At 44.1% G+C, this 17400-nt stretch overlaps 1 protein-coding gene across 1 annotated transcript in view; it reads left to right on the top strand.

Annotated features, from left to right (window-relative positions):
- The window catches only part of LOC135824637 (protein slit-like), a 244559-nt gene that overhangs the window by 159933 nt on the left and 67226 nt on the right, over positions 1–17400 (top strand). Inside the window, exon 6 of the mRNA XM_065337361.1 lies at positions 1516–1842. Within this exon, the coding sequence (XP_065193433.1) occupies positions 1516–1842 (327 nt within the window). The remainder of the gene's footprint in view (positions 1–1515; positions 1843–17400) is intronic.

The following is a 17400-nucleotide window of genomic DNA, read 5'->3' as shown; positions in this document are numbered from 1 at the left end:
ATATACTGCTCTCCAGGCCAAACCATCACCAGGGATACAAACTTACAGAGACGCTTTGTTTCCAGCGCGACAAACACCTCGTGAAGCCCCAGGTAGCAGCGTGAGTCAGAGTCGCTCATGGAGTTGTGCTAAACAGACGTTGAGAGCCAGTATAGCTATTCACAACGCTGTACACCTCCAACAACTAGTCGCACGTCCGCGTGAGGGACAACAATACGAACTTAGAAGTTGCGACTTCGGCGGTAATGTCATGAAGTTGGTTGCTCCAACGAGGAGCACACGCTTCTTGCCGAACTTGACACTTGACTGACTCACGACTGCCATCCGGAGCACACCAGGAGCACGTCGCACCTTCCGCTCGGCAAACCTGAAAGAAAGCACCACTCCCTGCTCAATACACAGTGTTTCGGGGAATTCACCCCTCGTCAGTTGAGCTTGAGTAGGCTGAGGAAGATTGTGCCTGAAAAGCACCACTTATATACTGCTCTCCAGGCCAAACCATCACCAGGGCTACAAACTTACAGAGACGCTTTGTTTCCAGCGCGACAAACACCTCGTGAAGCCCCAGGTAGCAGCGTGAGTCAGAGTCGCTCATGGAGTTGTGCTAAACAGACGTTGAGAGCCAGTATAGCTATTCACAACGCTGTACACCTCCAACAACTAGTCGCACGTCCGCGTGAGGGACAACAATACGAACTTAGAAGTTGCGACTTCGGCGGTAATGTCATGAAGTTGGTTGCTCCAACGAGGAGCACACGCTTCTTGCCGAACTTGACACTTGACTGACTCACGACTGCCATCCGGAGCACACCAGGAGCACGTCGCACCTTCCGCTCGGCAAACCTGAAAGAAAGCACCACTCCCTGCTCAATACACAGTGTTTCGGGGAATTCACCCCTCGTCAGTTGAGCTTGAGTAGGCTGAGGAAGATTGTGCCTGAAAAGCACCACTTATATACTGCTCTCCAGGCCAAACCATCACCAGGGATACAAACTTACAGAGACGCTTTGTTTCCAGCGCGACAAACACCTCGTGAAGCCCCAGGTAGCAGCGTGAGTCAGAGTCGCTCATGGAGTTGTTGGAGCAACCATCTTCATGACATTACCGCCGAAGTCGCAACTTCTAAGTTCGTAGTAACTTATTAGTCTTCCTATTTTTTTTACTTAGAAGTAGGACACATTTCAGGCTCTTGAACCTTTTTGAAAGTTTTCAATTGTATAGTTTCACGCCTTATCATCAGATGAGATACAGGCAACATCAAATGAACATGGACAATGGATTATATAAAGTAGAGAGGTGATAAAAACAGTGCAAGGAGGAAGGGCAAAACAACATTTCTATTTAATCCATTGTCCGTGGTTTGAGGATCAGGCATGAAAATGTATTTCACACTAGTGAAAACCTTCAAAATGGTCATGAGCCTGAAGGGTGTTCTACTTCTAAGTATCAGGCAGTTATGTCTTGTCAGTGTAGTGTAAAATTAAATCTTGTATATTCATGTCTTATGCTATCCAGTGTCAAAGTCCTGTGCACCTGGACATTTTCAGAAGTTCAACAATAACGGAAGCGTTGACTACTACTGCCGTTGTAATGAGTCCGTAGCAGTTATTACGCCGACCTGTTCATCACCTGGATACACATGCCTGGCAAATGGACAATTTCCAATTTGTTTCGGATACACACAATGCCAAAAAGCAGGCTCTACTTACAGTTGCACTTGTGAGGAAGAATTAAGCCTCATTCAATCCAGCTGTTACATAGCTGAAGACTGCCTAAACACACTAGAAGACTGCGGAAATGGAAACTGCACCATGGATTACCCACCTGAATCCCGAATAAATAGTGAGTACAATTTGAGGGAAAGTACCAGACATGGATAATTTAGACTAAAATTCAGGGCACTGAATGGGATGTCCGCTGATAGTAGGACAAGCTTAATACTATCACTGTGGTATTCTATTTTACTGTACTTCATCACATGAACAGGTACCGATGCCTTCTCACCAGGTCTGGCTAGTAGAAAATGGTGATGAACTTTAATGAAACATTATGAAAGAACTTTTCTAAGCACTCGCAGACTCCATGACAAGGGAGGCTTTATGGTGGCCAAGGGACGGAAAACCTTCAGAGTGCCAAGAACACTTGTTGACTTTTCAGGAACTGAGCTACTGACTGACTCGGACATGGAACAGGAGGACATGGGTAACAACAAGAGCAACGACCGGCACATGACAGTTGGCGAACTCACCATATCGTATTAGATCATGACCAGTGTAGCTTTCTTAAATGTCTGTAGCCTTAGGGTCGATTCCCACTACGGTACCGTGAGTGCCGTGCCGACGATTTGGGTAGGTCACGTGTACCCCACGGTACGAGCTTGAAGCTGAGAGTGATTTACACCTGCGCACAGTCATTCCGTGCATTCCGTTGCCAGGCCGGATCACCATTTTTTTTAATCAATTTCTCACTTGGGTCCTGAGGGAAATAAGCGGGGGCCGGGGAGATGACTGGAGAAAGTTCAAGAATCAACCAATCGAAAAGCCAAAAGCCAAGAAAAAACTTCGTACCACAAATACAAAAGAAAGAGAAAACTTCCTTTCAGGGAGTAGTAAAATACCTACTACTCACTGCATTCGACCTCGCGGAATACCACGTGAGCAAAATCACCATGGGTACTCACGGCACGGCACTCACGGTACCGTAGTGGGAATCGGCCCTAAGGAGAAAAGTACCAGAAATTGAAGACTTTATCTCAACCCATGGGGTACATGCGAGCTGTTATTATTATTATTATTATTATTATTATTATTATTGTGGAAGAGAAAAAGACATATGGATACGAGTTAAGAGTAACTCTCCATCACCGTAACATGATACTAGCTCAACATCCGAGTTTCAAATTGCACACCTGATGAGCCGTCACGAACCATACGGCGAAACGTACGTCGTGTGAAACAACTTGTTTTGTAGTCAACTAGTCCATCACAATGTCATGCATGAGGAGTACTGTAGGAGTTTGGATTTCGGCTTGTACAATTCGTTTTCGCAAAGCTTCCCTTTCTTTACTTATCTTTGATATTTATGACCCACCCAAGTTGGGTGGTGTGCTGCTTTGCTGCTTCGAATTGTAGTTAGACCGCTTTGTCAAATATCGTACTGGTCTCGTCATCGTCCAGTAACAATCGACATTCTTTGTTCCGTTGGGACTGTGGCTTTTGCTCGTTTTCGTTGCGCTTGCCTTCCCCTCTTTGGTCTTTTCCATAACCTTGAACCTTCCAAGTTGGAAGGCTGTCGGTTAGCGCTACGGAGATGTGTTAAAGCTAGGTGTCAGGACGTCGAATGTTTCAGTACTCTGTCAGTTTTGTGCCTAGTTATTGCACTTTCTGGCTGTATATAGTATCATGTTACAGTGATGGAGAGTTACTCTTAACTCGTATCCATATGTCTTTTTCTCTTCCACATTTATTTATGGCTCAACATCCGAGTTTCAAATTATTATTATTATTATTTAAAAGGCGACGTGGAGACAATAATCTATAATAATATGATGAATATAACTAAAGGCGCACTCATATCACAACCATGGGGACGAATCATGTATTCCAGAACGTTTTCTTGTCACAATTATCAATGGGATTCGTGACTAAAGAGAATGATGAAACTACAATAGGATTTATACACTTGGAGTGGAACAGCGAGGATACAAGCATAGTAAGAAAAATAGCACAAACCTAGGAACAATTTGCACAGGTAATAAACTATAGGTGAGGTGAAAAATGATAGGAAATTCAGCAAGTGCAGTGTGACAATGGACATGCATGTGCAAGTGTGTGTGAGTGCGAATTTACTGGAATAGCGTAAGTGCGGTGACATTTTCAACTGACCACCGGGTTCATCATCGTCACTGCACACGTCGCGTCCACACTCCTCCTCCAGCTGCCGTCGCGTTCTCTTCCTGACTGGTCTTCCCTTGCCATTGCCAAACACCTGACAGTCGTCAACTCTTCCGCTGGCATCATCCAGATCCGGAGAGTTTCGATGCATCTTTCCAGTCACCTCTGCAAACCGAGCTGTCGCCAGCCGTTTGCTCCTTCTCAGCTTTGGTGAGTTGCGGTTGTCTGCGTCCGGCGTACCCGTACTCGCTGATAATGAAGATAAGACACAGTGTTCTTCTTTGTTTACATTAATGTTTGTTCCCGATTTCTGCGTGCTGTGTTGGTTTTTTCCGAGACACCGTTTGTGGAGCAGAAGCCTCTGCCGGAACGGACTGTGGAGTCAGGTGCTTACGTGGTCGGCCACGCTTTGGTCGGGAGGACCTAGCCGCCTGTGACAATAGTGAGAGCGGTACGTGTTGTTTGATACGTTCGGACAGATGTTGAAGGGTCCTACCACCATACCGACTACCACATTGTCGGCATTCAAAGTAGTAAATGAGGTGACTCAATGGTAGGGTTGGTAGGACATCCTTCAACATCGTGAATGAACGGATCGTGGTGAACACGGTAACCACATTGGTGGCAAAGTAGGTTTTCTCCACTAGGGATTTCACCACACGGGCCGTGTCCTTCGATTCCTTCCCTTTCCAGGGCAAGCAAAGAAATACGCCGCACGGCAACGGTCCGATAGCTCGTTCCTTAACAACAGGTGTAGTTGTTAGAAGTTTGTCGAGAAGCTGCTGCGGGTAGCCATTCTTCACAAAAACGGAACGTAGAAAATCAAGTTCCTGTTGTAGCTTTGTTGGTGAACAAATGCGTTGTGCCCTATTTACAAGGTTACGAACTAAGTTTGACTTGTACTGGGAAGAGCAGAACGAGTCAAACATCATGTACTGCCCAGTGAAAGTGGGTTTACGGTATACTGTAGTCAATACACCAGTCTGGGTCTTTTCGACTAACACATCTAGAAACGATAGATTATTGGACTCTTCATGTTCACGCGTAAATCTCAGTGCAGGATGGATTGTATTCAGTTTCAGCAGAAAGTCGTCAGCGTCTGCTCTCGAATCAAAGTACGTGAAGGAGTCATCCACAAACCTGACGTACAATTCCGGCCACTTTTCTATCCTCGATTCACAGTACCCAACAAACACATTGGCTAGGACCGGACCCAATGGAGAACCCATAGCCACGCCATCCGTCTGTTTATACATGATGTCGTCAAATGAAACTCCACACCACTCGTAACCATCAACATCAAGCGGCGAAAAGCCGCTTCGGACAGCCATGGTACATCTTTTATTTCCTTGTTGTGGTACAGTGTTTCAGCACAGATATTGATTGTCTCGGATAATGGTACGTTTGTAAACAGACTGACAACATCAAAGGAACACATGTGCGCAGAAGACGGAACTGGGTTCTCATGTAAGATTTCAACAAACTGGAAGGTGTCTTTGACGTTGTGCTTACAGTAGAAATCCAGCACTGGCTGGATCATCATACACAGCCATTTGGATATTCTGTATTCCGCTGAGCCAGTCATGGAGAGTATCGGACGTAGCGGACAAGATTGCTTGTGAATTTTTGGCAAGGAGTGTGGAAGCGACGTGTGCAGTGACGATGATGAACCCGGTTGTCAGTTGCTGGGAGAGCCGACGACAGGTGAAGGTGGCAGCGATGATGAAGAGGACGATGACGATGATGACGATGATGGTGCAGATGGTGTGAAGGACGGTGGCGGTCAGAAACCAAGTGAAGGCGGAGGCGGTGAGAAGAAGAAGAATACATCGGCAATTAAATTGCATTTGTTGTCTAACCCCGTGTGCCGTGAAAGTTATGATGATTCTTGGTTCAGTGTTGTTCGTTCTGCAAGAAGTTTCAAGCAGTTGAAAGTTCTAGAAGCAGTCTCCATTCGCATTCGTGATCCAAATCTTTGTAAACAAAAAGAAAATGTCACCGCACTCACGCCATTCCAGTAAATTCGCACGCACGCACACTTGCACATGCATGTCCATTGTCACACTGCACTTGCTGAATTTCCTATCATTTCTCACCTCACCTATAGTTTATTACCTGTGCAAATTGTTCCTAGGTTTGTGCTATTTTTCTTACTATGCTTGTATCCTCGCTGTTCCACTCCAAGTGTATAAATCTTATTGTAGTTTCATCATTCTCTTTAGTCACGAATTCCATTGATAATTGTGACAAGAAAACGTTCTGGAATACATGATTCGTCCCCATGGTTATGATATGAGTGCGCATTTAGTTATATTCATTGCATTATTAAGATTGAAACTCGGATGTTGAGCCATAAATAAATGTAGAAGAGAAAAGGACATATGGATACGAGTTAAGAGTAACTCTCCATCACTGTAACATGATACTTTATACAGTCAGAAAGTGCAATAACTAGGCACAAAACTGACAGAGTACTGAAACATTCGACGTCCTGACACCTAGCTTCAACACATCTCCATAGCGCTAACCGACAGCCTTCCAATTTGGAAGGTTCAAGGTTATGGAAAGACCAAAGAGGGGAAGGCAAGCGCAACGAAAACGAGCAAAAGTTACAGTCCCAACGGAACAAAGAATGTCCATTGTTACTGGACGATGACGAGACCAGTACGATATTTGACAAAGCGGTCTAACTACAATTCGAAGCTGCAAAGCAGCACACCACCCAACTTGGGTGGGTCATAAATATCAAAGATAAGTAAAGAAAGGGAAGTTTTGCGAAAACGAATTGTACAAGCCGAAAGCCAAACTCCTACAGTACTCCTCATGCATGACATTGTGATGGACTAGTTGACTACAAAACAAGTTGTTTCACACGACGTACGTTTCGCCGTATGGTTCGTGACGGCTCATCAGGTGTGCAATATGAAACTCGGATGTGGAGCCATAAATAAATGTAAAAGAGAAAAGGACATATGGATACGAGTTAAGAGTAACTCTCCATCACTGTAACATGATACTTTATACAGTCAGAAAGTGCAATAACTAGGCACAAAACTGACAAAGTACTGAAACATTCGACGACCTGACACCTAGCTTCAACACATCTCCGTAGCGCTAACCGACAGCCTTCCAACTTGGAAGGTTCAAGGTTATGGAAAGACCAAAGAGGGGAAGGCAAGCGCAACGAAAACGAGCAAAAGCTACAGTCCCAACGGAACAAAGAATGTCAATTGTTACTGGACGATGACGAGACCAGTACGATATTTGACAAAGCGGTCTAACTACAATTCGAAGCAGCAAAGCAGCACACCACCCAACTTGGGTGGGTCATAAAACAAAGATAAGTGAAGAAAGGGAAGCTTTGCGAAAACGAATTGTACAAGCCGAAAGCCAAACTCCTACAGTACTCCTCATGCATGACATTGTGATGGACTAGTTGACTACAAAACAAGTTGTTTCACACGACGTACGTTTCGCCGTATGGTACGTGACGGCTCATCAGGTGTGCAATATGAAACTCGGATGTTGAGCCATAAATAAATGTCAGGACGTCGAATGTTTCAGTACTCTGTCAGTTTTGTGCCTAGTTATTGCACTTTCTGACTGTATAAAGTATCATGTTACAGTGATGGAGAGTTACTCTTAACTCGTATCCATATGTTCTTTTCTCTTCTACATTATTAAGATTATTATTATTATTAAGAAAGGGTCCGCTCCCCACACCGGAGCTCGCGCTATTCCGCCGACGTTACTTGACACTTGACTGACTCACGACTGCCATCCAGAGCACACGAAAAGTCCATCGAACGTTCGACTCGGCAAACCTGCAAGAAAGCACCACTCCCTGCTCAATACACAGTGTTTCGGGGAATTCACCCCTCATCAGTTGAGCTTGAGTAGGCTGAGGAAAATTGTGCCTGAAGAGCACCACTTATATAGCGCTCTCCAGGCACAAACATCACCAGGGATACAAACTTACAGAGACGCTCCGTTTCCAGCGCGACAAACACCCCGTGAACACCAGATAGCAGCGTGACTCAGTGTCGCTCCTGGACGGTGAGACAGACGTCGAGGATCCTGGGTCATTCGCAACGCTGTCACCTCCAAACCAACTAGTCGCAAGCCCGCGCTGGGCACAACAGTACGAAGTAGTGGTTGCGACTTCGGCGATGATTTGTAGGAAAGGGTCCGCTCCCCACACCGGACCTCGCGCTATTCCGCCGACGTTACTTGACACTTGACTGACTCACGACTGCCATCCAGAGCACACGAAAAGTCCATCGAACGTTCGACTCGGCAAACCTGCAAGAAAGCACCACTCCCTGCTCAATACACAGTGTTTCGGGGAATTCACCCCTCATCGGTTGAGCTTGAGTAGGCTGAGGAAAATTGGGAGCGGACCCTTTCTTACAAATCATCGCCGAAGTCGCAACCACTACTTCGTATTATTATTATTATTATTATTATTAGAAGTCTGAAGAAAATGTTGAACGGCCTCTGCTGAGATGACGACTACACCATAGCTCAGTGGTTAGAGCATCGCTGGCTACAAGCGAGGGTCCCTGGTTCGAGTCCTGGTGGTGACAGTCAATTTTTTCTTCAGACTTTTCCCGTTTGTCTCTTTCCCTCAAACCAGTTAATATTTTATGACTTGGGGCTCCCCGCGTGCTAGTTTGTACGTGAAGTGTGTGGGTTACAGTGAGGGCTGCGTCCCACCCGCCTGTGTGGATTCACAGGAAGTGTGAGTTACGAAGTCTGAAGAAAATGTTGAACGGCCTCTGCTGAGATGACGACTACACCATAGCTCAGTGGTTAGAGCATCGCTGGCTACAAGCGAGGGTCCCTGGTTCGAGTCCTGGTGGTGACAGTCAATTTTTTCTTCAGACTTTTCCCGTTTGTCTCTTTCCCTCAAACCAGTTAATATTTTATGACTTGGGGCTCCCCGCGTGCTAGTTTGTACGTGAAGTGTGTGGGTTACAGTGAGGGCTGCGTCCCACCCGCCTGTGTGGATTCACAGGAAGTGTGAGTTACGAAGTCTGAAGAAAATGTTGAACGGCCTCTGCTGAGATGACGACTACACCATAGCTCAGTGGTTAGAGCATCGCTGGCTACAAGCGAGGGTCCCTGGTTCGAGTCCTGGTGGTGACAGTCAATTTTTTCTTCAGACTTTTCCCGTTTGTCTCTTTCCCTCAAACCAGTTAATATTATTATTATTATTATTATTATTATTATTATTATGGCATAAGTAGGACGAGCTGAAGTGACATTTGGATTACTTTATTAACAATGTAAGCGATGGAAACGATGCAAAAAAACAATGTAAAGGGTAAGGAAGATACATGTATGAAGAAAAAAGCGATGGAAAGAAAGATGATTCGAACAAATTTTCGTGCAACACTCTTCAGGAATCACCGTTTTACTAAAGAACAAAATGAGAACAAAGGAAATAATATAGCAATAAAGGTAGGGTAGCAAGAGACAATGACAGCACTGGATTATCGAGGTGTGATTTCTCACAAACACTTTCTTTCTGCACACACAAATTCGGCTTATGAATGCGCTGACAAACAGCTTCCAAAACTTGTAACTGCAACAGATAACCATGCCGAGCACGGCACAAAACAGAAAAACAGGAATCAGAATAAGTACGGCAACAGCCGACCTCCCAAGACTCCCCCTCCCTCTATAGTACTAGGGGAACGTGTGAGATAATGACGCTGTGAGATAATGACTCTATAAGATAATGACTCTTACCAGGAGATAGGGCTCTCATACAGTTCCCCCTCCCCCTATTCTACTGTATTAGAGGATAGACACTCCAAGTACTAATTTTACAACCCCAAGTACTAATGTTACAACTCCAAGTACTAATTTTACCACTCCAACCACTGATCCCATGTTGGCTCAACCCAATTCCAGAAAAGTGAGCCAACTTACTCCCTCCGAGAAATCAGACCGAAATCAGAAGTGAGCCAACTTGTGCTTTTTCACTTACCCAATCTTGGCTCACTTCGAGGACTGATGTGGGATCAGTTCCTGAGCCAACTTCGGGTGGGTCAGCTTTGAATGATTCACCACTATCAATCGGTAACTCATACCTATTTTCCATTTCATCATCAACAATATATTTGAAACTCGGGTATTCAGCCAATAATAAAAGTAGAAAGGAAAAGGAAATATAGATACGAGTTAAGAGTAACTCTCCACCACTGTAACTAGATACTATAATTACACAGTCAGAAAGTGCAACAACTAGGCACAAAACTGACAGAGTACTGAGACATTCGACGTCTTGCCTTGCCTTCCGTTTCCTTTCGCTTGCCTTCCCCTCTTTGGTCTTTCCATAACCTTGAACCTTCCAACCTTGAACCTTCCAAGTTGGAAGGCTGTCGGTTAGCGCTACGGAGTTGTGTTGAAGCTAGGTGTCAGGACGTCGAATGTCTCAGTACTTTGTCAGTTTTGTGCCTAGTTGTTGCACTTTCTGACTGTTTAATATTATAGTATATAGTTACAGTGGTGGAGAGTTACTCTTAACTCGTTTCCATTATGATCTTTTCCTTTCAACAATATATTTCCCATCTTCTTGCTATCGTGATATCTTTTCAGCATACTCAACTGTTTCCTGTTTTAGTTTTGCTAAGGGATCTATTATATCTTTTCTTGTTTTTCATTTGTAATCTATTGTCTCTATCCTGAGTTGAGGGCTGCTCTGACCTCAGCACAAGGGTTTCTTCTGTGGGTATGAAAGTTGTACTTTTCACCTGATCATCTTTACATGATGTGGGTGGTTTCGAAAGATGGGTCTTCATCTTTCTTTCTATGAAATATTTTTTTATTTGTCTGTGAAATACACCAGCAGTAATGGGGATGAGAAGAAGAAGAAGGAAAAGGAGGTATATCAAGTTGTTTGATTTTTCCGATGTTGTCGGTGTAATTCCCGATGTAATTCCCGATGTAACTCCCGATGTTCCCGATGTAATTCCCGATGTTTCCGATTTAATTCCCTATGTTCCTGATGTAATCCCCGGTGTAATTCCCGATGTTCCCGGTGTAATTCCCGATGTTCCCGATGTTGTCGGTGGTGTCGATGTTGTTGGTGGTGTCGGTGGTATCGGTGGTGTCGGTGTTACAGATGCTGCTGGTACATTAATAGGTTGACAAAGATGTGTAAGCCGAACACAAATCCAGAATGAATTTTCTTCCCAACATTTGTTTATTACCATCCCATTCACTTTGACAAAATGAGCTAGAAAAGCAATTCCTATAAAGATCATAAATTTGCTCATTTTTTGCTCATAAACCGTTTTCTTTTTTCCCATGAGACCATACAAGTTACATCATCGGTTGAGTGTAGTCTTGGTAGATTGTCCACACCAAGCACATCTGGTAATGACATTGGATCAAAATCTAACCTAGAGTGATGACATTGTTGTAAGTTTCTTGGATCATTTTCAGGGTCAACACTCATCGAACAGCTGGAACGTTTTATGAGATATACAATAGCACCAACTATAGGAATATCAATCAGAGATAAAAAGATAGAGTGTGGGGTCTGTCAAATGAGGGTTACCCCGGTTTCCTAGTTTCGTCTTATCGTAAGGTGGTTGTGTTGTGATATAGTCTGTTGGTGGTGATGTTTCACTGGGGATGTAAACCGGAGTCGGTCTTTCACTTTGGATGACAGTAGGAGGTTTTGTTGCCAAGCAGGGCCCATCCTTATCCAACGGATCACGAATACAACCAAGAGTAAATGGTAGCATGGTCAACAGTATTAACAAACGAGGTATTTCCATTTTTTATCTACATAGTTTTAAAAGATTTTCAGTACTCATGATAAACCAGCTCCCATTCATCAATGAGATTCTATCCACTCACAGTTGGTAATGTCAGTGTGTTGTTGATGAAGGTCAGATATGCCGTTGTTACATCATTTTCTGTGATATATCGGATTACTGCTTATTTTCCTAACACAACTCGATACGGTTCATGGAAACGTCTTCTGTTACCACTTGTTTCTTGACCGACTATGAAGAGATCCTCAATTACAATCAGTTTCTTGGTTGGACCTTTGTAAATAGGAAAAGCATGAAGTGTGGCTTCTGGTGGAGTGGTTTATGAGCTCGGGATGATATTCTTCAATATTTTGACTTTCACCTCTCCATCTTTTCTGTCCACATTCTCCTTTGTTGTTGCGGAGTCATCCTCTGTTGACTGTCAGAGATTGACGATGTGATTCAATCCCATGTTAAGATTTCCTACCATCTGGTTGAGTCCACTAGTCCAGAGAGTTTGTCTTTGTGCTGCGATATTCTGATGTCACCACACATGTTGCTGTTGATGGTTGCTTCACATTCACAATTTCCATTCCACCCATGTCAAGATTTCCTTTCATTTTCAGTGTACCACTCACCATCAGTCGTGTTTGATCATCATGAACATGCTTCCTCAATGAAGTATCCATTTTTCCTATCTCACCTGTGACCCACCCCGTTGGTGCCGCACACGTGGAACTCACTCCATAATAACCAAGATGACAAATTCGATGATAGTTCATGTCAGTATGTCCATTCACATCTCCACCAGCTTTATCCAGCTTTTCTTCACTGATGACAAAATTAATAACTCCCTCTTTTAGGCATAGGAATCAAGATTGATCGAATTAGCTTCCAAGCCTGTTCCAAATTTAGAACTCATCTTCCTTATCTCTCTATATATTTCCCTGAGAGTGTTGGAAAAATAAAATAAAAAATCCTCTATAGGTATAAACCATGGAAATGATTTACTTTGATGAGCACAAGGAGAAATCAACAAAGCACCACTATTTACTTCCTGATTGTCACTACATGATGATTGGACAAACGGGATGTGGGAAGACAAACACCCTGTGTAATATGCTTCTACAATCATGGCTGTACTGTTGTAGCGGGCCTGGAGGCAAAACAACCTAACAACTCGAAACTAACTAACGTGTTACTTTAGTAACAATTCTCTCTCTCTAGAACGGCAAAACTGTCTTTAGCAGTAAAACTCTGAACTCTCCTAAAAGATAAAGTAAACGCAATTCATAGAAAATAATCACAAACAGCAACGTACTGTCATGCGACCGTTGTATGGTAGAACGAACGTCGTATTGAACAGTACGCTGAGCATATACGCAAATGCTGAGCTTGTAGCGAACGTCGTATTGAACAGTACGCTGAGGGTATACGCAAATGCTGAGCTTGTATCGTGATCAACGCGTGACCAACGCTACACCTCCCCTCTCAAAGACAATCACGTCCTCGTGATAAGTAGCAGGTTGGTGGTTGAAACATTTGGCGGTATGCATGGTCGCGTCGGGACAACCCCGAAGAAAGAACTTAGAGCGTCAACCGGAATATTTATGGCAAATAATATCGGAATATTTATGGCAAATAATATCGGAAATTATAACGTTAATAGAGTAGACAGAAGAAATGAACTGATAACAAATCATAAAATACAGAAGCACACCGGGGTCAAACTATCTCACGGGTTTAAAAGGTAAATCCCATTACCATGGTTACACATCCTGTAAAACGCTGGCGCAACACGCCAGGAAAACCGCGGTTCAGAACCGAACTGAATACACTATATTATATATTAACATCGTCCCAGATTAATAAGATAGACCGTGGCTCACCATGATCAGACGCCTACGAAACTAAACTGAATCCACACGCTCGCGTAAAGGAAGACTGAAGAGAATAGGAAGACTGAAGGAAGACAGGAAAGAAAATGCCATACCTGGAATCAGCGTTAGTAACCACGGCGGCGGCTGGAGCTACGGTGGAGGGCGAGTCAGGTTTTATCTCCATCTTGGTTGAGCCGGTCACTCAGAGCGGCTAGCTCGGCGTCACACAGATCACCCCCTCCTCGTCTTGAATCGTGGTCTTCACATTGTCGATAGCATCGCTTGGCGCGACGTAAAGAGTGATGGTCTAGCCAGGAAGAGTGTTGATGAAATTCTGCATTCCACCACGGACACGAAGTATCAAGTGAATAGTGGACTCCTGCTGAACGTTGTAGTCATTCAGGGTTCGGCCGTCTGCCAACTGCGTGCGGGCGAATATCAAACGCTGCTGGTCTTGGGGAATACCCTACTTGTCTTGGTCAGCAGCCTGCCAGTGGTCGTGCTCATCAGCTTCGCCATCACCACCGGTAGTATACATGTAGGTAGCGGGTCGCTTGGAATCGCCATCGGAGTCTCTAGTGAGTGCCGTGCGGAGAGAAGGGTGAACCACGCTAGCACCCTGACTGTGCTGCAGGCTAATAAGCGGGGCCAAACCCAGGAAGGCAAGAAACACGATTCTCATCTTGATTCGTTGCACGGAGCTGCAGCAGGTTGAGCCATGGGGATCTGAGAAACGCGTAAAATAACAAAGCTAGGTATAGAATGAAACAAAATTAATTTACCGCTGCCACCAATTTTGTAGCGGGCGTGGAGGCAAAACAACCTAACAACTCGAAACTAACTAACGTGTTACTTTATTAACAATTCTCTCTCTCTCTAGAACGGCAAAACTGTCATTAGCAGTAAAACTCTGAACTCTCGTGAAAGATAAAATAAACGCAATTTATGGAAAATAATCACAAACAGCAACGTACTGTCATGCGACCGTTGTATGGTGGAACGAACGTCGTAATGAACAGTGCGCTGAGCGTATACGCAAATGCTTAGCTTGTAGCGTGACCAACGCATGACCGATGCTACTCTGTGATAAGGTCATCCTTTATACTATAAATCCTCAACAACCAAAATACCAACTTCTTGACAGGTTTTACAATGGAATATCTCCTGGTACTCTTATCATTGAACAACCAGACAAGGTTTGTCCAGTGGAGGATCTCGATGATCAGGAAAATAAGGTCATAATTTTTGATGACATCAAGATTGATAAAAAGAACATGGAAAAAATTATGGAATAATTCATTTTTCATGCTTGATAAAACAGCAACATATCAGCCAGACATGCACCGATGTGGATTCGATAGGTTCTTGGAGAAGTGATAAGAAAAAAAGGTATTGGTAGATAAGCATGACACGTTTTACTCAAGTAGAAAATCCTGAACATCGGAAGGAGGTCATTGACACCTTTCTCAAAAATCGAGAAATTCTCAAGCAACGTCAACTGGAAAAAAAATCGGCAAGCAGCAGCAGGAGGAGTTTATAGAAGAGTTCCAAAAACCTGTTGTTAAAAATGTTACCAAACAAAGTGAGGAAAACGATAAACGGCAGGATGCGCTCCTCACACAACTTCATGACAATCAAACAGCAATCACAACAGCCCTCCACCAAATTCCATCTGTTGTGGGTTCATTCATCAAACCCATCGTAGGTAGTACTCCTGAACCATTGGATGGTAGAACTTCTTCCTTCATCACTGACACTGATATATCATTCAGCCAGAAAGATATTGACCTCATCAATGACTATAAAGGAATTAATCATGAAATATCGGATGACGCAGACAACAAACGTGGTGAAGAATTGAAAGAAATGAGGGATATACTTGGAAGAATCAGGAGTGCGCAAAAGCGATCTAGAAGTGATAAAGATGGAAATCAGAAAGTAACGAAGCTGTCCGCTAAGGTCCGCCAAAGGCTCTCTACTGTGTTCCGCCGTGCTGTGCGAGCTGCCTGTGGTGCTAAGTCACAGGACGACATCACGCCATTATTGATCACATTGGCGATTTATCCATTTGAACACAATATGATTCTCAACTTTGCCCAGTTTATTCATAGAAATCATGTCATCATCTCACTGCCTACCCTAACGGAATTATTTCCACCGATCACAACAGGCCTTAGAACTAGAAGCCACTCTAATGCTTCCATTGCCATATCTAAGCACCGGGCAACTGATGAAGTAAATTATTTTTCTAATCGTGCCGCAATTTTCTTTAATACACTACCTGCCGAGTGGCGCAGAGACCACCGTACCTCTACATTTGCAAACCAACTCAGGGATCTTTTTAAAGACCCAGTGGCGTTTAAGAAGTATTTTGACCTTCTTTTTGGAATCTGTTGAGTTTCTCGATGATCTTGATAGTTCTTGTACTAAGATTGAAGTTGACTTGGTGTTTGATTACTGTACTGCTTGATGTCTGAATTCCAATTTTTTCTATTTTTTTCTTTTCTTTTCCTTTCCTTTCCACTTATCCCGTTATCTGCCCTCTTAAGAGTTGTGTGTATCACTGTTGAGGCATCCGATGGTAAATAAAATAAATACTACTACTACTACACAGAGGCAATATGCTTTGGTTCTGCAAGAGTGCTCAATGCCTGATTCAGGCAGAGCGGCGTACACAAAGGCACACAATGAAAACCTTGGCAAATTTTATTCCGTTGTGACTCAGAGTTTCATGGCTGAACCAATCATCAGACAACGATTAGTTCAGCCATGAAACTCTGAGTCACAACGGAATAAAATTTGCCAAGGTTTTCATTGTGTGCCTTTGTGTACTACTACTACTAGAAACTTGTGATAGATTCCATAGACAAAGTGAGGAAAAGGATAGACTTCATGATCAGTGCTAACAGTAGAATATTGAAACCAGTACAGGTTCCGAAAGCAGACCAAGCAACTCAATCATCACCACAGTCCACTAAGAAAAAGAGAAGAGACAGAAATAAAGGTATCAATCCAAAAAGTCCAGAACTGTCAAGTTCCGCAAGCAAATCAAGCAACTCAACCTCAGACAATAAGAGTGTCACGAGAAAGAGCATCCGCGTATAGGCCTAGACCTATTGATTATGCTCCACCACAGTCCACTGTGAAAAGGAAAAGATACAGACAGAGAGGTAGGTTGACTACGTCAAGGGCTCCCTATTGGTAGAGCACTCTCGCTTTACTGTTCGTGTCGGAGGATGGAGGCGCCAAAACGGGTGGACTTGAACTACTCGATGAAGAACATCCCCCTTCCGTCGCCAGCCCAGTACACAACCAGGCTTATCGAAATGGTGGAAAGCCTCATCAAGCGGACGCGTTGGCGGGCGATATTCTTTATGAAAGGGCAAGGCGACGAGGCTGAACAGCAACAGCAGGACAACTTCGGGTTCAAGTCCCGGAAATGTCCACCGCAGGTCGAGGAACTTGAGCCTTTCGAGAATGATCTGCTGAGGATGGTGGAGAGTGTAGACTTTAAAAGGACAACGGACAGTTTCCAGCGGCGGCTCGAGGATGACATCGCTCACATCCGGGAGTCAAGCGACATCTCCGTGGCGGCGGACAATACAAGGAACATGTATGCCGTCAACAAGGACCGCTACGAGAAAATGATGCATGACAATGTAACCAAGAACTACAAGCAAGCACCGGAAGAGACTTACGACGACATAAATGTGGAGGCTAGGAATATAGCCAATGCGCGTGGATTGGACGAGAGAATGGATTGTATGGCAAAAAAGGACGCGTACGTGACTCTAAAAGACCACAAAGACAACTTTAACGACAACCTCCCATGCCGCCTCATCAATCCGGCGAAGA

This window comes from Sycon ciliatum, chromosome 9 (genome assembly GCF_964019385.1).
Source record: "Sycon ciliatum chromosome 9, ocSycCili1.1, whole genome shotgun sequence".
Lineage (NCBI taxonomy): Eukaryota > Metazoa > Porifera > Calcarea > Leucosolenida > Sycettidae > Sycon > Sycon ciliatum.
Note: the sequence above shows the minus strand (reverse complement) of the source record. Positions and strands in the feature narration are given on the sequence as shown.